Genomic DNA, 22,433 nt, shown 5'->3' on the forward strand with positions numbered 1-22,433 from the left:
GGTGCTGAGGGTTGACGCATTATTGAACCCCTCCCTCTAATTAGACCCAGAGGACAGACTGATGAAGTGTTGGTGTGTGACAGACAGAGATGAGAGCAATAATCCTGCATAATTAATCCTCTTTACGGTTTTTGTCGGCTGCGTGGCATTGTATATATTGAGACTTTGTAAAAAATCTACTGACCTGCACTTTGGCACCAACATTACGTTCACACATGAATAAAACCAACTGCACGACGCTTGAATCAAAAACTACAATAACTACTATTTTATTAAAAAAAATCCAGACGTTATCTTTTCCCAGCGGCATTTCATGATGATGGCGGTGATTGATGAGTGTGCTCCAACAGGTAGATGGTGAGGCAAGTGTTTAGAAAATAGACAAGCTGATGTTGCCACCTAGTGGATGATATGATGAACGACATGCTTCAAGAACCAAAAATACATGTGCTGTTCAGAAGTCAAGGGAGAAAAATCAAATTGTGATCAATTATTTAAAGTAAGAGTATTTTTAGACTTCTCAATTAAATACTAACTAAAGAGAACTTAAATAAAGGAAAGATTTTTTTTACCATATTACTGCTGAATTACATATTGACGTTTCTACTGAATACCAAGACATATCATTGTGGACTTAACATTCAGAATCCACTTCACATTAACAGTGAAGAAGTGGAGATTGTGGAGAACATCAAACATTTTAATATTTGGGTCTTCATATTAGCAACAATTTCACATGGTCGCTGTACATTTCACACCTAGAAAAATAAGATAAGCTATATAGGAGCACAGTAGAGCATCATATATCCGGGTGTCACAATGTGGTTTACCAGCTGCTCAACAGAAGACAAAAAACACATGATCTGTGTGGTCTAGACAGCGCAGCACAAGCAGAGATTTGATACACATGGGCCACCCCCTAATTATGGCCTTGACTTTGGACAACAGATAGTGGACCATCAAAATCCAACAAACAGGTGAATGAGCAGCCCCTTGGCTTGGACAGTAGCTTTACATCAGCCCCCTCACCCCCTACCCCGGCCACACAATGTAAATAACTGATGAGCACTGATGTAAAATATTAACAATGCATAACTTTGCTATTTTTACACTTATGTCAATTTTTTTAAATATAGTTTTTATACTTTTTATAGTTTGTCCTGTACTTACTGTCTTCGTTTTTAAATCTACTTTCGTCTTATCTCTTGCTGCTGGTTGATGGAGAACACCAAACAAAGAGTTGTTGTAAATCTTTACTGTGACAATAAAGTATCTTATCTTTTCTGCAGGCTTTCAGGTGTACAGATTTGCAGTTGCTTGAGTTTTACCCAGTGGAGTGTATGGATTTCAAAGTCTGGAAAGATGTTAATAAAGTCTAAATTTTTTATTTTTTTTTGGTCTTAAATCTGTTTAAATAATTTAAGTCTGAAAATAAAAAGAAAACTGTTATGTTAGGGAGTCAGAAAGTAGTGTGTCTCTGCAGTAAGCCTCTTATCTAATGTAGATTAGGGTGATATGACTGTAGCTACTTCCAGTGCCTGAGAGTCCTTCTGAACTGTAAGATAGTTACAGTGCAGGTACCGGGATTTGGCAAGGAAGAATGTGTGGAATAAAATAATAATGAATCTGCTGAACATTCTTAAACAGGAGTGGTTTGTTTATCAGGTGATTCAGATAAAAGTGTATTAATCCTGCTTGGTTACCTGTTTGGCCTCTGCTATATATTCCTATTTTGATTTTATTGGTGATGGAAAGCAGATAAACTTGTTTACTTAAATACTCTACTTAATTACATTTTATGCTACTCCATAATTGAACTCATTCAGTCACTCAGCCTAATCAAATATTTGAAATATAAACATATGAATGATTCACAAGACAGTCAATAATAAAGGGTTTATTGTGTAATGTCTAAAAATAGTGATATCACATCATTCATAAAACCATACAACACTGATAATTCTTTTTACTAAGAGGAAATGCTGAAGTCTGTGGTTTTAATCCACTTCCTCTATAGTGGGACCCTGCGAGCTGCCTCCTGCTTGGCTGCCACAGCTTCCTGATGGTGCAGCTCCCTGGTACAACTTTGTCACAATAGGCTTGCACACCTTCTCAAGTTCACTCTGCTGATGCTCGTACTCATCTTTCTCTGCCAGCTGGTTGTTCTCCAGCCAGGAGATTGTCTGGTTGCACTTGTCAATGACCTTCTTTTTGTCCTCCTCACTAATCTTTCCTTTCAGATTCTCATCCTCAACACTGCTCTTCATATGGTAGGCATAGGACTCCAGAGCATTCTTTGCTGTAATCTTTTCTCTCTGCTGGTCATCCTCTGCCTTGTATTTCTCAGCATCCTGCACCATCTGTTCAATCTCCTCTTTGCTGAGGCGGCCCTTGTCATTGGTGATGGTGATTTTGTTTTCTTTGCCTGTGCTTTTGTCGGCGGCAGACACATTCAGGATGCCATTGGCATCGATGTCGAAGGTTACCTCTATCTGTGGTACACCTCTGGGAGCAGGAGGGATACCTGTGAGCTCAAACTTCCCCAAGAGATTGTTGTCTTTTGTCATGGCCCTCTCACCCTCAAACACTTGGATCAGTACACCTGGCTGGTTATCTGAGTATGTGGAGAAGATCTGAGTTTGCTTTGTGGGGATCGTGGTGTTTCGTTTGATAAGTGGTGTCATAACGCCTCCTGCAGTTTCAATGCCCAGAGACAGGGGTGCCACGTCCAACAACAGCAGATCTTGAACGTTCTCTGAAGTGTCACCCATAAGGATAGCAGCTTGAACTGCTGCCCCATAAGCCACTGCTTCATCTGGATTGATGCTCTTGTTTAGCTCTCGACCGTTAAAGAAGTCCTGCAAGAGCTTCTGGATTTTGGGAATTCTTGTGGAGCCACCAACTAAGACAATTTCATGGATCTTGGACTTATCCAGTTTGGCATCTTGAAGGGCTTTCTCAACAGGGTCCAGTGTTCCCCTGAAAAGCTCCGAGTTGAGCTCCTCAAAACGTGCCCTTGTGATGGAGGTGTAAAAGTCAATTCCCTCAAACAAAGAGTCAATCTCAATGCTAGCCTGAGTACTGGAGGACAAGGTCCTCTTTGCTCTCTCACAAGCTGTACGTAACCTCCTCACTGCTCTTTTATTCTGGCTTATGTCTTTCTTGTGCTTTCTTTTAAATTCTTCTACAAAGTGGTTAACCATCCGGTTGTCAAAGTCCTCCCCACCAAGGTGTGTGTCTCCTGCTGTAGCTTTCACTTCAAAAATGCCATCTTCAATTGTAAGGATAGATACGTCAAAGGTGCCTCCACCAAGATCAAAGATAAGCACATTGCTCTCTCCTCTTTTACCTTTATCCAGGCCATAGGCGATTGCTGCTGCAGTGGGTTCATTGATGATCCTCAGTACGTTTAGTCCAGAGATCACCCCAGCATCTTTTGTGGCTTGCCTCTGTGAGTCATTGAAATAAGCTGGCACAGTGATGACTGCGTTTGACACCCTCTGGCCCAGGTAGGCCTCAGCTATCTCTTTCATCTTAACAAGGACCATAGAGGAAATTTCCTCAGGATAAAATGCCTTTGTCTCCCCTTTATATTCTACCTGGACTTTGGGCTTCCCATTGTCATTGATGACTTTGAAAGGCCAAAGCTTCATGTCTGACTGAACCACTGGGTCATTAAACTTTCTTCCAATGAGCCTTTTGGCATCAAAGATTGTGTTGGTGGGGTTCATGGCAACTTGGTTCTTGGCAGCATCTCCAATAAGCCTCTCTGTGTCAGTAAAGGCCACATAGCTGGGAGTGGTCCTGTTGCCTTGATCATTGGCAATGATTTCCACTTTGCCATGCTGGAAAACCCCAACACAAGAGTAGGTGGTGCCAAGATCGATGCCAATGGAAATTCCCTTTGCTGAGGACATCTTGTCTAGACAAATCCAGAAAACGTTGCTGTTAAAAATTTAAAATCAATAGCCTGTTGTCAATAATAATGAGCACGTCTTGGCTGACTTAGTTATCAGTTATACAACAAGTAGACTGAAAAGTATGGAACACTGTAAGTACGGCTAGAAACCAGCTACAATTTATGCCAGAGAGTACTATTTTTCACAATATCTTATAAGTTTCTTTTTTAATTTCCTGAATTCAACTATTTGTGAGAACACATTCACAAACAAGCCTCAAATAGTTTTGCACTTGCTTCTAACACATTCAATAAAGATGTAATATGAAGGTCAAATGGTGCATCTATGCTGATTTAAAAAGTTAAAGTGGGTTACAAAAATTCTAATTCATCTTAGTAAGCATCGTTCTAATCAAATGTTGAACCACACTCATCTAAAATCTTCTAGTTGTTGCTACTTACTGTCAATGATAATCTCTCTGTCGCTTGGAAGTATGGAAGGACCTCCCTCTGAAGTTTCCTTCTCGGTAGCTTCTGTCTGTGTTTCTTCTGAAACTCATGCCTCAACTGACTCAGACTCTTTGCTTATATAGTAACAACCAGGTTTCCAGAACACTCTCAGCCCCCTCCTCCTCCTCCAAGTCCAGTGACTGAGCTGTTAATATTAGAAACTAACGCAGCTGGCCTGGTGTGCGAGAGTTGGGGAATATTCCAGAGAGGGACAGCAATTCGACCCTCAACCAGCAGGGCTGACTGTGATGAAAAACAATGTGAAGAATGCAGTAGTAAGGCACATTTGGGGAGTTATGTGAAAGCGTTAGCAGCCATGAATGCCACCTTTATCCCCCACAAAAAGAAAAATATGTTCTATGACCACAAAAGCCTCTCCTCTGTTCTGTTTATTTTATTAACTAAACAAAATACTTCATAGTATCTTTTCCTTGATAAAAAGGTTTCCTTTATTGCTGATTTAATGCATTATTTTTACATACATAGTATACACATGTAATTTTGATCAATAAAATTACACTGCTGGATCAAATTAGAACAGTGACAATCATATAACAGACAAAGACTAATAATTTTCTTAAAGTACAGCTATACATTAGAGTTACAATTACTAGCAGAAGCAGTGGGAAGACATTAAGTGTACCACAAATAAATGTGGTTTTACAAAAAGGGATGAAAAATTTAATTAAGGTCAGTGCAGATGGTTAGTAGTTGTACAACCCCTTTCAAGAGAAACTGAGCAACTGTGGAACAAAAAAGAAAAAGAAAACAGAAGCAGCAATATGCCAAACTCGGCTGAAAATGGGACAAAGACAACATGTAAAAATGTTGAAACTGATTTTCTTTCTTTGTTAGAAAAAAATTATGTAATCTTCAAATATGTGTGAGCAATACAAAGAAAACAAACCTGACAGTGCCTCACTGTGTTATATCACATCTTCCTTTTACCTCAACTGAGTTTGGGAGCTGAGGGAATGAATAACAGTTTTAATAGTTTAAAGTTTCCCTTTTTGCTTGATATAAGATTTCAGCCACCAAATACTTTACCTTTCTTTTTTTCTCTATGTTTTTTTTTCTTTTACCAGAGAGTCATGCTGCTGTTTTACATGCTATTGTCATTTCCTTGTTGATATAGATAAAAAAAAATCCCTATTTTAAATGAAAAAGCAATGTAAAATGTGCCAAGTGGTTCAAATTTCTCAAGTACTAAACCAAAGTAACTTTTCATCCCATCTTTATTTGTTTAGTTCTGAGCAACTCAGACCTTACTTTTTAGACCTAATCACAATACTAACATATTTTTAAACTTTTTTTTTAACCTGTTCATGTTGTTTCAGTTTTGTTACTGTCATCAAATGCAAAAACCATTAAATTTTTTAGCATTTTCAGCATTTTAACATGTTCTCTTGGTCCTGTTTTAAAACGATTACATTTTACCACGTCCCAGCTTCTTTGAAGACGGAGTTGTAAATGATCAAAAAGGCACATTCATACCATGGCCTTACAAGGCATTATCCAGTCAAAGGCTCCTCAGTGACACAGATCTCAGGTGGAATGTGAGTGAGCAAATGGAAAGTTGAAAGACTTTAAAGTAGTTAGAAAATGCTGCACAGGTTCAAGAATTTCCAGCTACTTCTTTGGGAATGTGTGAAGTCTGTTTTACATATCCTGAATCATAAAATATCATCTTAATTCAAAATAGTGTTTCATGTGTTAACTTCCAGCTGGTGAGGAATTTAAAAGATACAGAAACAGTCTGCTACAGTAGTTTTTATTTAGAAGTCCAGATCTGCATTTGGTTCTTTTACGCTGAAATCTTTATTTCTTTATCTGGGCTTTTTCTAATCATAAATCAAAAATGATCTTTTTTAATCTTTGTTTTTCTAATGCACTTGTATTTTTTTTCTTCTATATTCAGTCATATTATTTTCACAATAAGTACTATTTTCAGTGTATAACTGGATGTTACATTTTAGGGCTTGTATGCACATATTCAATGAGACAACTTCATGAATACACAACATCAATTTCTAAAATAATGTGCATTAACAGAGTTTGCTTTGGCTCTGCATAAACTCCGGCTCATGGAATGTACAAAACATAAATGGTTGCTTCTGTTTCATACATACAGCCCTGACTTGGCACTGTGCGTAGAGTAAACAAACAAATTAACTGCTCTGTGATCTATGACGTCAATTAATCTGCAGCAACTAAATACACACACAAACACATGCAAATAGGCTCTTTTTTAAATACATCTCAAGACATATTAGTTGATTATATATTATAGTTTCTCTACATGTATTACTCTGTAATATTAGCACTACTTCTGAGGTGCTATTAATAAGTTACATTCAGCATAAGTAAAATAACTCCTCCATTTTGTATCAGTTCAGAAAATAAAATAGATATCTCTATTTATCCCAGGGCAACTGTTCACTGCATGTTAGACAGCCTCTTTAGTACCTGTGAACAAAATACAGCATTATTACACACAGACAGATTTTTAACACTCTACCGCTCTATAAACTGTAGTCCAAGGGGCTGACAGGTAATAAAAGATAGCAAACATAATCAGAGTTACACCAACCTGTAATAATTGGGTTTAAAAGGGCCATTCTTGTTGAGGCCCATGTATTTGGCCTGCTCATCAGTCAGCTCTGTCAGGTGGGCATCAAAGTTTGGCAGGTGCAGACTGGCCACATATTCGTCTGGGAACAGACACAGATTGAAATTCACACTGTCTAGATCAGAGGTGTCCAGATCCGGTCCTCAAGGGCTGCAATCCTGCAAGTTTAAGATGTCTTTCTAAACCAACACGATTCAAATTAAATGGCTCTCCTCAACAGCTTGCTGTCAAGTTCTATCCAAGCGTGTTGATCCGTTAATCTGATTCAAATGTGCTGCAACAGGAAACATCCAAAGCCTGCAGGACCGTGGCCCTTGAACACCCCTGGTCTAGACACAGTGCACTTGGGCCTTTGAACAGTGTATTTTTTGGTAAAGCCATATGATGGCAGCAGTGAACAACATTTGGGTGATGTGGGGAAGAGAGTACAGTGTGCCATCTGAAATTGCATTCTTATTTACAGTTAATCATCACTTGTGCATCAAAGAAGAGTTATTACAGACTAACAAAAAATAAATGAATAAACAGACTCACCCATTTTCTTGGGCAGAAGATACACATCCTGTTTGTAACGTCCCTCTGGAGCATTGAACAACTCAATCAAGGCCAGAGCCTACAGATGACACAGAGTATACAATGGCTACAAGACCCACAAGCAGTGCCAGAAAATGACGTATCCCTGCAAAAAAGAACTACTTACCTGAGTTGTAGCAGTGATAGACAACACAAATGTAGGCACTGTGGAGCAGCTCAAATTTAAGAGGCGACCCTGACAATAACAGAATACATACACAAGTTGCATTGTAGATTTTGCACACAATTTTTTTTTAATGTTGCATTACCAATCATTAATGATGTTTTATGTTTTAGTTCAAGTGTTTGGTTCCATAATTGGTATTTGTGGCCAAAAGAATTCTTTACATTTTTAAGGGGCATAGTTTTGCAGGATATAATGCTGGTTATAAGGAACATTACCTCTGCAAGCAGAACAACTCTCTTTCCATCAGGCCAGATGATGTGATCAACCTGAGAGCGAACCCTTTCCCAGGTCAGTTCAGGGCTGCGCAGACTTGCCTGAAAATATAAGAGGCAGAGAGCAAATTCACACAGATCAGCCACAATATTAAACCAACAAAACAAACCATGGACAAAGGACTTCTGAAGGTGTCCTGTGTCTGTTACCTGAGCCCTATCTGAGCAGTTTTTGCAGTGTGGCAGGCATTGTCCTAATTTGGGAGGTTGCAGTCATAATTGCAATGTGTAGATAGGTAATAAATATGTAATTTAATCCACATGAATGGCAGGATGAAAGGTTCCCTAGTACAACAATGCATTCTAGCAAAATGGACCCTGGCTTACAGTTGTGGCTGAGCAGTGTTATATAACAATCAAGGTATTTAATATGTGCTTTACCAGCATACCACAGGAACTCCTTATATAGCTGGAAAAATTGCAATATGTGAAATCATTAGTTTAAAAACTGGTATGATGCTTATGACGTCCCCTCAGGACGGCTGCAGGATGGCATTTATGCTATATTTGTGTATATCACTGGAAGGCACAAACAGTTGTAGAAATGTGCTACTGAAATGAAAGAGAGTTGGACTAAAATCCAACCAAAACAGTTTAGTGACCGTATTATTGAGTGAGGGGGGAAGATTAAGGAAGTCACTCTCTAATGGCCAGGCTGCCTTGGATTTCTAAACTAAGAACTTAAATCTATAGAAATCTAAATGAGGTATTAGACATGAAGGCATTTTTGTAGAATTTATTGGATTACATGAAACCACAAAGAACAAAAAAAAGAAAGAAAAATGTGAGTAAGTGCTGACTCTTTTCTGTGTTTGTGTGCTTGTATTAGTTAATGGACATATTAAATGTTTAAACTTTCATAAGTTTTGGGCTCTTCCTTCCTTTTTTGTTTTTGCTGTTTTGTATTTAAAAAACCTTCCAATCCAATGCATGTTTTAAAGCTAAAATTTTAGTAGAAATTCTCAGACAGCATCGTTAATATAATACACTCACACAGACATACAAAGTCATATTACCACATCTATTTCAGTATTGGAATGTCCCATATTGCAGACGATACAGCCATTCTTCATTCGGTCAAGTTGTTCTCTGGTAACAACATTCTTGTTGCCTGTATTGTATAAGAAAGAGGACAAGCTATAAACAGAGTCACTGACTGTAGATGGTGAGATTTAAAAGTGCTTTTGTTTTAATTTCATTTCATTCACAACTGCATATAAATTGGTCATCTAGCACACAATCAAAAAGTATTTGGCCATTTAGATGAAGTCTGGTTACATCCAGAAAAATCAACAGGAATATTTAGATGAGACATGTGTTTGCATATTGGAATCACTGTGTTCATCAAAGCAGAAGTAATGGATGTCACTGCATGGAGCACAGTACCAGTGCAAGTTATCACCACGTCCATCTGCCGAATGACCTCGCTCAGTTTGACCACTCGGAAACCATCCATGCTGTGTGGATATACATACAGATAAACAAGACAGAATGAAAAGAACTAAAAACAAATTATAACAATCCTTGGAATCACATCTAATTCAATGAACAACACAGGCACAGAAGCTAGTAAAGCACAGTTATTGATGTAGTCATGCTGAATGATAATGGGTAGTGACTCACCATGCCTGCAGGGCACAGATGGGGTCAATCTCTGTGATGCACACAATGGCTCCAAGGGCTTTCAGAGCTGTACAGCAGCCTTTTCCCACCTACAGATCACAAAACTATGCAATAAAAATCTGCTACACCAATTAAATTTCAATCGTCCCATGTAAAATGAAAATCTTTTCAATAAATAAATGAATCACCTCTCCATAACCACACACAACCACTTGTTTCCCTCCAAACATTATATCTGTAGTTCTCTTCAAGCTGGAAGAGACAAGCAAAATAAACCAACCATTTTGAACCATCATCACACTCCAAATACAGATAACTTTTACATAATCACAACAAAAGAAAAACAGCAGCATGATTGCAAATGCTAATTATTTTCCTCCATAATTAAATCTGCTTACCCATCCAGGATAGATTCACGGCAGCAGTAAAGGTTGTCAAACTTCTGCTTGGTAACAGAGTCATTCACATTCATTGCAGGGACACACAGCTTGCCAGCCTTAGACAATTGGTACAATCTGAGAGGACACATGGGGAAACATGTTCAGGCAGATCAGCAAACACAACATGCATGCACATATCAAAGAAAACTGAGATGCAGTCCTGCATGACCTTAAACTTTCCAGAGCATCTGGCTAATTAAGTCTTTTGAGGGCAGTATGTACAATACTGGTGTGCAAGCAAATGAGCTGTCAGGTTTCTCAAATGGCCTCCAGTCAAATCAGACCAATGTCCTTTTCAGTCCACAATGTCAGTGTGTGTCAATATTAATATAACTTATGTAACTGCCTGTGATTCTTTTTCTGCTGACACTATATACTGTATCTCATTCATCAGTGACAGCTTTCATCAACAGCTTTAGTTGTTTCTAACTCCGCGCCATCTAAAGGACAAATTACTCAAATGTCTCAACACACTGCTGTAGCAGTGGGTTTTGTTCTAATTTTGATCAAATGTCAGGAGCATTTGTCCAAAAAGTCTGTAAGCTTACATGTTTTACCATTGAAAAACATCTTAAAAATCCTCATAACATGATCTAAAACCAGTGGTTCCCAAACTTTTCCATGCCAAGGTCCCCTAAGCAGCAATAGCTTCTAGCCAGGGACCCCCAAACCCACAGACAATGCTACAAAATATGTAAAGAAACATCAAATTTTTAAAATGTATTTTCCTTTTTTTATTCACTATTCAATACTATTACATTTGTTTGGCATAAGAAAATTATTTAAAACATCTTTTCAGCACTGTATATTCCCACTGAATAATAAACTTTTTAATAAACTGTTGGCAGGTAAGAACAGAACAAAAACACATAAATCTCTCCCGTGAGTGTGCACTTGCATGTAAGTGTGTGTGTGTGTCTGTGTTTGGGAGTGACAGAAATTACACTAATGGGACACTAGAGTCTACAGACAGCAAGCATTTTGGGCAATCATTGCCATTTTTCTAATTTCTGCTGCATCATATTTTAGGATTTTAGTTGGCCATGAGTTCATAGGTTTTTTGCAGTCCTCCACGTGCTAGCTATCTACACAGTAGCTTGAGGGGTAGAGCAGCCTGATATCCAGCCTGGTATATTTTTTTCTTAGCTTCCCTCTAATTTTCTGAGCATCCCCTAGCAGGTCATAGGTTCCTCTCCCTTAAGCCCTGCTCCTTTACCCATTAGATCTAAGGTCATCTTACCTGTGAACACCAGTAACACTCTCCTCTACAATGCCCCGGACCTTTTTGAAGACACTTGGATACTTCTTGTACACCCAGTGGGTTAAATCTCCACCATCATCCAATATCTAAAAGAAACAAATCAGACAAAACCATGAAAGATAAAATAAGAACAGACCAAGATTAAATGTATAACAGGAGAGTCCAGATGATACCATATTAGCCTGCCAGCCTTCAGTGTTGACACAGCGATCGATGCACCACCAGAAGTCATCCTCTGATTCACCTTTCCATGCAAACACAGGTATGCCTGCAGGAAAGAAAACACACATGATGGGCAACGGCAACGTGAGTGGAAGGTTCATTAGAGTGCATTACACAGTAACAGCAAAGGTGTAAAATGGCTGCTAGGTTTCAAGTTACCCAGGTTCATATAACGTTATTGTTAAACAAACTAATTAAGACTAAATTAAACCCACTTCTTTATTACTGTAGACTGCACAAAAAGGAGAAAACACTGTTTTACAAAAAAACAGCAATTTAAAAAAAGTCATTTCAGAAAACACCAAAGAGATTTCAGTTTCATATTTACAAAATATTTAAAGGGCAGTAAGCAGAAATTAATCATTTCTAGAATGAAGGAATTAAAAATGGCTACGTGAAGAACTAGAGGTGTAATTTCATCCAGAGTATAGCATGACGTCACACACCGTCTCTCTGTGTTAATCTCCAGACCCATGTTTACCATCCGGTCCGGCTGTGCGTTCATGTATCACTGTGAAGCGAATCGCCACCTCCTCTCTCCTCTCGGAGCCCTCGGCCCTCCCTCCCTAATAAAGGCTGGAGCACGCGAGCAATGGCAGCTCACATTTTTTTAAGCGAAATGGCAGAACAAAACGTTCACCTGCAGATAACCAGAATCCGACAATACCTCTGAAATAAAAACTACGATCGTTGTGAAGAAGTTATCGGATAAAGAAAGGGACGTAACCCAGAATAACACTGGTTATGCATGTTCAAAGTGGAAAGCACTGCAAGAGCTAAAGAGGCTACAGTTTGACCCAGAACTAGCTCTTCTCCTGGACAGTAAGTAACAACGTAAACGTTATAAGTTACTTCACCATGTTCCACAAAATGGTGATTTTGTTTTGCTCAGCGTGTTTGCACTTTGCGAAGTCGTTCGCAGACGAGGCGATGGAAGTGGGGGGACGAGGTAGAGGAAGGTGTGACTCATGATACTTTGATTTGGTCTACAGCAAACTTGAAATGATTTTGCCCCTTTAAAGGAATACATAATAAAACACAACAAGAGCTTTTTTTGTTAAATATTGAAGTGTTTAATTTATTCTTCCTGTTAAGCTTTGTAAAATGCAGGTGTGTTTTTCATTTATTTGTTTATTCATTTTTATCATTTCTTTGTCTAAAATCGTGGATACTGCACAACATGGCCACCAAATTATTTTGGATCAATGCAACAAAATTTAAGCTGACGTCATTTAAAGATTTTGTTTCAAGCAGCCGAGGTACAAATAAGAAGAGAGAAGAGGATTTCACCTGTTTCAGCAAGAGCAGCAGCCACCTCGTTTTGAGTGGAATAGATGTTACAGGCAGTCCAGCGACATTGAGCTCCAAGGGCCACCAGGGTTTCAATCAGGACCTATAAAGATACAATGGAATAGATAAACAATGAAACAATAGACGTGGATACACAAGAAGAAAGCAGAGGTAAGAAGTGCGACGCTTCTGAGAAACTTGAAGTTAACAGGATGAGACTACGTACAGCTGTCTGAGCAGTGATATGAGTACAGCCCACTATCTTTGCTCCAGCCAGTGGCTTTTCCCCCTGGGCTCGCTTCCTTAAGGAGATCAGGGCAGACATGTCTAAGTAGGAAAAGAGAACATCAGTTAAAGGTAACAGATTAAGCTTGTACACTGGTTTGAGTATCATTTGGAAAAACAGTTTCAGACATTTTCATTAAAAACAGGTGAGCTCAGAAATTAAAAATACCGGTTACCACTAATGTTCAGTCACGAGTGGGCACGCATTAACTAGCTGGTCAGCCGAAGAAAGTCCAGTTTTAGGGTCAACATGGACACCGTCGGAATTTCAGAGGAAGCTTGAAAACTGTGTCCAGAACTGGTGCACAAATAAGAATCTACTGGCTGTCTGCTGGTCAAAAAGCTGACATAAGAGTAATTTTTTCTGTTTTTTTTTTGTTTTTGTTTTTTTAAGGGGAGCAGTGAAGATTGATAAATCCTTTTAAACTAGAGATAAACAATCTCTTTATATGTGGTGGTTCTGCAGTAAATGGTTGTAAAATGGGAGACTGATTTCACAACAGTGTCAGTAACAGATGTTGCTACCCAGGTTTTAAGGCACAAGAAAAATTGTCAAGCACTCAAACCTACTCATCTCTTGCATGGACAATGTAAACAGTCAGAAAGACATAAAGGAGAAGGAAGAGTACACAAAAACCCGCAACCTTGAGATGAGAGACGAGGGGGAAACTTAACAAATGGTTATTAGAAGTGATGGAAAGAGTTGTGATCATGATTCCATACTAACACTGACACTAACTGAGCCCTGGGTTAGTGAGTGCTGTAAAATCAGAGGACTTTCAGAAAATATTGTCTAAGCAGCTAAACTGATGCCATGTGACACATATTTGAGAAAACAGGCACAACAGGTATCTCAAAGTTTTCTTTGTACGAGTGGTAATGATAGGGTGTCTATTATTCCTGATCACCTCACAGTAAAATCACAAAGAAACTGTGAAACTAGAAATTTATATGGCACATATACGAGGGCCTCCTTGTGTCAAACAAGCATTTTCATGGATTCATCAAAAAGCGATATATTATCAGTGTACACTACTTTATACCTACATTTAGATTAAAAAAAAAAAAAAACAGTAGCCTCATTTTCTGAGCTCATACTATCTGCCAGTGAGGTTGCATATACCTTGGGCAGCGATTTCAATTTCTCTGCGGCCAAATTCGGCCTGTTTGATGTTCTTAACGCAGAAATCGCTGCTACCATTGCTGTTGACCTGGGCTTTGTCACGGGGCGAAGTTTCATCATCTGAGCTGTCAGTGTAGGATGCAGCTGGAAAATGGAAACACAAAAGGTTACTTTTGTAGTAAACACACAAAAGAGTCAATTATGAAATCTATACTGCAAATCTATTGTGCAAAAGGGGAAGCTTTTGTGTGCATTACCTGCATGTGTGTGCCTGCGTGTATTTGTCCTATATAGGTGTTGCACTTAAGTATAAACATAATTCAAGTGTTTGAAAGAGAGATGATGTTTAGAAACAATAACTGTACCTAAAGTTCAATAGTTAAACAAGCTTTGTAGGAAAAGTTTAAATAGGTTGTACCTGAGCTGTAGCTGTCTGTGGAGGACTGCGAGATGGACCGTGAGAGGGAACGCCGGCCTGCCTTGGTCGGGTACTTGCTGAACTCCTGTTTGTCCTCTGCATTTGCAAACTGAATCTGGAGAGAACAGGTCAAAACAGTGAATTACATAAAGATTTTAAAAAGCCAAACTATGCAGAAATTTTGTGAGCTACTGTTTATCATTGGTGGGTGGGAAGAAGAAGCAGCATCATGACCACATTAACAGTGACTGGATTCCATAATAAGCTTTATATAATGTGTTCATACAAGCTCTGTTTATATTTGAACTCATTGTGCTGTTCCATCCACAAGACTGTCCTTTCAAAAAGGAAATCAACTTGTTACAGTAAATCACAGGTGGATCAGGAAGGAGGCTGGTGCCTATTTTTAGATGTTCTCTCTTGCTCTTGTTCTGTGATTTATGCTTTGTTCAAATACACAGGCTTGAGTTACTGTTGGTGCTGATTCATCATGTCATCTCAACCCTTCAAAGTGTCCAAGATCAAAGACCTGGGGCCACATTAATTGGATCAGCAAACTGTTATCTTTTATGTTTTCAGGCCTGGCATTTAATAAAAGCATTTACTGCTCAAATATCTGATTAATCTTTTTTTTTATTTTATTTTACTTATAGCTTGTAAATAAAAAGAGCTTAAAGGAACACAGTGTTACAGGACAGCGTTGCAGTGACTCACTAACTCAGCACATTACTAACACAGGAAGACTGCAGGTGCACATCAGAGGCCTTGTAACATTCTTTTATGTTGCATCCTATTTTCATTGGATACATTCATCAGTATGACTGATAACTGCATTAAGGCTCCTCGTGCATCCATCATGCATGGATGGATTGGTAAAAAAGGTTGGTAAAAAAAAAAAAAAAAGAAAATCCGGTCAGGTGTGTCACGAAGACCTTCTAAGTAAAATCTCTTTGTCTGCTTTTCCAAAAATTCCAGTGTCACCTGTCTTTCAGACAACACTGTTTAACATAAAAACACTGTATAGTGTCATGCAATCATTTTTGTTGTCAATGCAGGAAGCATTGCAGCTATTTCCCTAATCCTTAATTGTGTCTTCCATAATTTCTCATTATCATTATTATTTTCACAAAGTGGTATTAAAATGCTACTTTACACTAAGTCCGTTCACACAGCTTTTACAATCACTTACTTTTAAATGCCTTCATTCATTCAGACAAATCAATGGGATTGTCTCAGTCTCTTATTTTCATTGTCCATATCATGTGTTTGGAGTATAAACTAAAAAGCGAGCCAAAAGAGTTGACACAACATACAGCTGATGAATCAGGGAACATACGAAACCCAAACTAACAACATAGAGGTGGGTAACATTTATTGTAATCTTTTTTTTTGTTAAGTAACCGAAGAAACAGTTCTAATTTACAGCCTTGAGGAATAAATGTGCTTTTATTAAGGATCAGCAGCACATGTGCATTAAAAGAGTTGACTGAAATTAAAGTAGCTTTAAAATAAATTAAATGCTCTTAAAACAAAATGAATGAAGAATACTTTTCAATGACCATAACAAAAATACAGTTGTGCAAAATACAAAAAGAAAAGATACTTTAACTCAAAACAAGCTACCCCGATATAAACAATGTTCCCTCATTCCATATTGTGTCTTGATATATTTAAAAAAATCTCGATATATTGCCCAACCCTACACTGAAAGGTGATGACACAGCATTAAATAAATACAAAATGTGAATAAGTGAATATATTTGGTAACATCAAAGTTGAATATTAAGGTAAATATGGCTCAATAACATGATTATTACAAAGACATTAGCAAGAGCTGCAGCTGAATGAATAGCGTTCATACTACAGTGTCAGGAATAAAAACTGACTTTATTCACTTAATGTTTATACCTCACAATCCCTTTTCCACTGGCAGTGACACCTGGGCTTGAACAACTTACTGTGTGCGTAAAAAGTAATTCAAGAAGCTTGGGAGACAGAGTGAACTGACCAGATCTCTGCATGTCTCTGTTTTCTCAACTGAGAACATGTCCTGTCTCATGTGCTTGTAAAATAGTACATTCATGTTTACTTTGCATCAGCTTGTAATGTTGTGGACTCAGCAGATATTTTGGACAGTTTCTGCACTCATACTTCTTAGTTTGTAGCCATCCAAATCTGAGAATTCTTCATTTTATAAAAGAATGAAGGAAAATTATGTTAATCTAATTAATGACAAATTACTAGGTTTGACTTAAGATGGCATGTTTCTGCTACCCTTACACAAAAGCTTCTCCTTAAGATGAGCTGAGTGAATAACCTTCTGATGACACAGTAGAGAAAAACATTTCCCCAATTGCAAAAAAACACAAAAACTTGTGACAAGCCTCAAATAATCCAAGACTGATCAGTGTCTGGGATATCTAGTATCTTCGAGTAAAAAATGATAAATTCCTTCCGTAGTAATAGCAACTCACCCTTTCTTTCCCGTGCCCATGTTTGTGTGCCATAGCTGCCAGTCAGTGCCTGCTCTCTCCACTTTTCCAACCTACCTCCCTGAGTCTCTGTGTCCTCTGTCTGATGGTACCAGGTGTCCCTGATGCTATTATCCCAGAACACTCCCTGAGCAGAGCAGGGGGGAGGTTCCCACCTACTACTGTGCTTTCTAATGGCTAACCTGGACAGAGAGAGGAGAAGAGAGGCCTAGACAGAAAGGGGAGGTCGATTTTAACTGAGCCTCTCCCTCTACCTCTTTCAGTTTCTCTGGCTCTGCCCTTGACAACTAGTTGTGAAAGTTGGGATTTTTTTTAAGTGCAGAGAAAACACCAAATATGCTCAAATCATATGTCCACAAGGATAACACATTTTCAGCATATTATGCTTTCGGTGTGCTCCTTGTTTGGATCACTAAATACAAGGGGATTGACAGGAAGAATTAAACCCTGTCTCTCCATTAGCCTTCTGCTGCATCAATAGGCATCCCTCTAGTACCATCCTACAGCTAAAAATACCCTTTCTCTCTTAGATAGCAGGCCAGGTCACAAGAGTTAAGCTGTAGAGTGTGACTGTTTGTCAGTGGTGGGTCTGGCATAAGGCAACACTAACTACTTACTCAAACACCACTAGAGCTCTATAGCACCATCTAACTGTAATCCACATAGATCTCTGGCACTGAGTAGAACTCACAGTGGCTGCATTCAACAGGTCAAAGACACACAACTTGAGATAGTACATATACAGTGAAGCAAGACTGAAGTCAAGTAAGTGAAATTGAGGTGTTATTGTAAAATTTGGGCATTTCTGTAAGTCTGCAAAGGTGCCTCTTTAGACCAACACATGCATGACTGATTACACAGTGTTAGGGTTAGTTTTAGGTAAAATAAAAAAATAACGTGTAATAATCTCACTTTCCTCCAGGACCATATAACCTTTAGCTAAAACTATAACTTCCACAGATTATCAAGGTGAGCAACAACCATTTTTATGGACAAATACAACAGAATGCAGTAGTACTGACTAGTAATTATTCACTTGCACAATCACATGAGAATGTAAATTTTTGGAAATCCACACTGCCAACAACAAATACTATATTTAACCCATTATCGCCTGAATGCGCTTGTAAAGGGAGCTTCAGAGATCTAGTGTAAATATAATGGGCAAAAGTGAGAGCACAGTTGATGAAATGATGAAACATGTCAGTATGGATGTGTTATATTTCTCGGTATAAGGTGATTCCCCCCCCCAGTATTAATACTTTTGTACAGACAGTACAGACTTTAAATAAACACTATAGAGAAACAGTTGTAACATCTTTCATATAAAAATATAGCAACACAGTAAAAATATATCCATATGTTAAATACCTTGATTAAACTATTATATAATAATAGTGGTAGAAGTTATGTATATTTAATCAGTGTAATACTTTCTTTCACCTTCAAGAAAAGTCTTCAACATTTTCAGGTCAGGCTCCAGACTCCTGGTCTCACATCAAATGTTCTCAAATATTACAAATATACGGTTCCAAATGGTTTCTGGGTGAGTTTGTTTCTCTTTTCTAAATGTTTTCCTCATTTTGTTTAATCCTACTGGAAGGAAAAATAAAAAACTGACTTTGTCCTTGTCCATAAATTTCTGCTACAATGTTGGCAGAAAAACATCATGAGCTTGTGAAAATAATGTATGAAAAAATTTCAGATTCTACGTACAGCAGCTCACGCCCACAGGGATCAATACAAAATGATGATGCATGAACAAATTCAAAGTGAGTCCCATTCCCAGGGGGGTGTATTGCATAACTGCTAGATGGATTCAAACAGAGGGGAGGCAGAGAGGTGGTGTTGTTTGACTCATCCACCACTGCACTCACACGTTCATTTCTAATTTGTAGCATTGATTGTGTTTACTCACTGCTCATTTTGGTCATGTGACAATGCCTCCTTCACGCAACAAACATCCAAGTCTTCCTCTTCATGCCTGATCCTTTCTGGAATAATAATTAGTTTTATGTTTTTGTTAGTTTTTTTTAGTTTCAGTTTTTTTTTTAATCATTTGTGGTAGCTGTTATTAATTCGTTTTGTCAAGCAAACAGGTGACTCACTTTGACAGTAGGCTCTCACATTTGTTCATAACACACAGCTTTGTTTTCATAAGTGCACTGCACATTCCTATCATCCAATATGTTTTGAACCAGGCTCCCTGAGGCGGCTCACAGTCCGCACATTATTGCCAGTCAGATAGGGGGCCTGAGTTTATATTCTGAAGTCGATTAGCCCTGCTGCTGGGAAAATAGATATTGCTGTTATTTTGATTTTAACTGTCCATGTTTCTGTGAATGTATTGATGTGTATGAAAAAAGACAAAAAGTGAACAATGATTAATACCAATTAAGTTCTTAATATGTAACAATTAGGGCGATCTATCAGTAGAAAAAGGTGATAGAAAATATTTATATTACAGCTGGTGGAGAATAGTGTGGGAATGTAAATTGTGCATTTTTATCACATTTGAGCAAGACAATATATGCAGATAGTGCAGTTTCTGTGTCAGGCAACACTGTCATGTCTTAGTGTCCTAGAATTGGAAAAAATTATTATTTGTCTTTTGTGCTGCTGTGGATGTTTATTCGACACGCGCGGAAGAGCTGTTTAATAAATAATCAGTCAGGTGTTTTTCAGTCAAAAGTGCTGGTCTGCTTGTTTCTCTTGTCTGGGACTTACACATTCTGTAATTTTTCTAACATTTCTGACTAATTTATGAGTCAGTTTTCATTGTGTCACAACGTCTAAGATAAGCAAGTCTTTCTTTTTTGAACATCACGTTAAATATCATACATTCTTCAAATCTAAACTGTGTTTTAAAGGCCACAGCAGCCAATGCAAAGATTTTATTGTGAGACATGAAAAGACAGCAAAATCACATAATATATTAAAGCAGAGTGGTTGAATATGGTGGACAACTTTAGCTTTCAATGTTATATCAACCAAATTGTTTATTAAAGAAAATTATTAGAAACATGAAGCATCTATTATGCCAGAATTACTTCCAACATTTAATAGAGTAACGCTGTCAAGTTATGATTTTAGCAATATATTTTCACACAGAATGAAGTGATTTATTGAAACGAATAACAGTAAAACAAACAAAAAAGGATGTTTTCAACATAGGAGCAGGTTGCTTCAGAGAAACAAAAAAGCTTCAAGCCTTCAACCAGCAGTGGATAAACACATGCATGTTTGCTTTTTGTTACCAGCTGTTACACACTGATGGATCTGTAATGATGTGAACCCACTGATTAAGGTCTTCTTGTTATATGCTTTTTCATAACAGCCGAGTAATTCAAGGTCTTTTCTCACAGGTGCTCCATGTGTTTCTCTGCTACTCTTATTGCAAGAAGTAGCATAATGATGCCCACACATAGGCATACTTTATCTAATTAAAACTTGATCTCATCAACAAGGGATGAGTTCAATGCCTACATGATTAAGTTTAACAAGTTTAATTTCTGCCTTCTTTCCCTTCACCTGTAATTACAGCAGTGTAACAGCACGTTATAGTGGGTTAATATTTTTTTTCATAAAGAAAAAAAGCCTGCACCTCATTATGTCCCTTATGATTAGACCCCCACCCCCTCTAAGCTCAGGTATGTTAACCCATGCATTTCTCTACTTTGCTGAGGCCTTAAATTAGAGGTTTAAGAGCTCAACTTGGCATGTAGCTGTTTCCTGACTCAAGGATGTTGCCACGATATCTAAATTGGCATATATACAAACAGAAAGGATACATAAAGGTAAATTCTAACAATAATCCACTCTTGGTATAAGCTCCGTCATAATTATATATTGTTACCTCAGTAATAATATAGTAAAAACTATAACTAGATCAGTACTACATGACAGAAGATGAGGCATTCTTTCTATTTTTTTGTTTGTTTGTTTTAGCTAAATCTAGGCATTAATTTTATATATATATATATATATATATATATATACATAGTTTTTTGTTTGTTTTGTTTTCGTTTTTTTGTTTGTTTGTTTTGGTCACTTTGCAACTGAGCAATAAAGCTCCATGGTGACATTTTTTGTTCGAAATTAAAAAAAAAAAAAAAAAAAAAAAAAAAACATGCCGTCCCATAGCATTTCACTGCAGCAAAATTCTGCGTACTAACGGGAATTTATCCTCCTGACACGTGACTGCCTGGTCTCGGCCCAGTGGCAGCTAGTGATGTTCAGCTTCACGTTTCTTACCTTCTTGACGGATTTCAGTGTGGGGACTGCGGTGAAAGCTGAGGAAGGCACATCGCCAACGTTCATGTTCACATCACTGCTGTTCTTGCTGACAGTCAACGCGGAATATTTTTCTGCAACGTTTTCAGTCTCTTTGACATATTTCGTTGCTTGTTTGACCTCAGCTTTGCTGTCCACGACTGAGTCTGTCATTGCATCCAAGTAATACTGATAGTGGATAAAGAGGAAGAAAAAAAAGCCGGCTTTCAGTTGACTTTTAGACTAACGGAAGCTCTGCCCGTCGCCGTCTTGCTCTCTTAAGCTTCGTGGCTTAAAATGTCTGAATCGACGATGAAGCAGTAAAACACTAGACGTAGAAATACGTAGCTAACTCCGAAAAAAATACAACCGTTTTCTCACTTCCAACCTTCTACTTTCGGAAAAAGCAGCACAAACACTTGTTTCGCTTCTGCAGTTCAGCTGTCACCCACACAGCAACATCTCCGATGGGAGGGGGCGGTTTATTGAGGCTTTGCACGAGCAAGTGAGCAGTGTTGTGGGCGTGAACATCCAGTGAGCGCTCCTGGAAGGTTGAAGAGAAAACCAGGGACTCGCGGATGAGGCTCGTGACTTGTTACCCATGAGAAGAGTAAATAAAATATTTAGTTGTTACTTGCATTACACATCTGTTAGTTGGCGCACGCGTAGCTGCAAAGTTTCCGTTGCCCTAGGTCAAGTTGCCAAGGAGGCTGAGCACAAGACCCGCCTTCTTACCTATGATTGGCTGACTGTGCCGCTAGCGTCCAAAATTCGCAGCTTCTGATTGGTAGAACCTGTCAATCAGTGTTATAACCGAGAGGTCCTGTTGAGGGACTATATGGTACTCATGAATTTATATATTTGTTCAAAGGAAGTTTGCTACGTTGTGTTACTTCAGAAAAAAACACACTATTATTTACAATATAATTATAATATAA

The 22,433-nt window shown here is 38.2% G+C and overlaps 2 protein-coding genes across 3 annotated transcripts; both read right to left on the reverse strand.

Moving 5' to 3' along the window:
- Positions 1–1,889: 1,889 nt before the first annotated feature.
- On the reverse strand, positions 1,890–4,616 carry hspa1b (heat shock protein family A (Hsp70) member 1B). Its single transcript, XM_042003324.1, has 2 exons — positions 4,361–4,616; positions 1,890–3,922 (listed from the first exon to the last, which is right to left on the reverse strand). The coding sequence occupies exon 2, from the start codon at positions 3,915–3,917 to the stop codon at positions 1,998–2,000; it is 1,920 nt and encodes a 639-aa protein (XP_041859258.1). The 5' UTR covers positions 3,918–3,922; positions 4,361–4,616; the 3' UTR covers positions 1,890–1,997.
- Positions 4,617–4,833: 217 nt separating this feature from the next.
- ahcyl1 (adenosylhomocysteinase-like 1) lies at positions 4,834–21,990 on the reverse strand. 2 transcript variants are annotated; one of them, XM_042003327.1, is made up of 17 exons: positions 21,478–21,990; positions 14,732–14,846; positions 14,314–14,457; positions 13,132–13,232; positions 12,906–13,008; positions 11,567–11,661; positions 11,373–11,479; positions 10,091–10,207; positions 9,881–9,944; positions 9,693–9,781; positions 9,456–9,526; positions 9,086–9,180; positions 8,013–8,111; positions 7,738–7,806; positions 7,572–7,650; positions 6,999–7,119; positions 4,834–6,874 (listed from the first exon to the last, which is right to left on the reverse strand). In XM_042003327.1, the coding sequence occupies exons 1-17, from the start codon at positions 21,667–21,669 to the stop codon at positions 6,868–6,870; spliced, it is 1,668 nt and encodes a 555-aa protein (XP_041859261.1). In that variant the 5' UTR covers positions 21,670–21,990; the 3' UTR covers positions 4,834–6,867. The 2 variants fall into 2 exon arrangements, with proteins under 2 accessions (XP_041859261.1, XP_041859262.1); XM_042003328.1 differs by lacking the exon at positions 21,478–21,990 and adding an exon at positions 17,206–17,335.
- Between the last annotated feature and the right edge of the window lie 443 nt (positions 21,991–22,433).

This window comes from Melanotaenia boesemani, chromosome 13 (assembly GCF_017639745.1).
Source record: "Melanotaenia boesemani isolate fMelBoe1 chromosome 13, fMelBoe1.pri, whole genome shotgun sequence".
NCBI classification, from domain to species: domain Eukaryota; kingdom Metazoa; phylum Chordata; class Actinopteri; order Atheriniformes; family Melanotaeniidae; genus Melanotaenia; species Melanotaenia boesemani.

Bases quoted from the DNA above. Each gene is read 5' to 3' on its own strand.
- ahcyl1 (XM_042003327.1), bottom strand. From the start codon at position 21,669: ATGACAGACTCAGTCGTGGACAGCAAAGCTGAGGTCAAACAAGCAACG. The intron at 13,233-14,313 runs GTATATGCAACC...TTTCCTACTTAG, and splicing joins AATTGAAATCGCTGCCCAAG to ACATGTCTGCCCTGATCTCC. The intron at 10,208-11,372 runs GTAAGATGACCT...GTGTCCTCTCAG, and splicing joins AGTGTTACTGGTGTTCACAG to ATTGTACCAATTGTCTAAGG.
- hspa1b (XM_042003324.1), bottom strand. From the start codon at position 3,917: ATGTCCTCAGCAAAGGGAATTTCCATTGGCATCGATCTTGGCACCACC.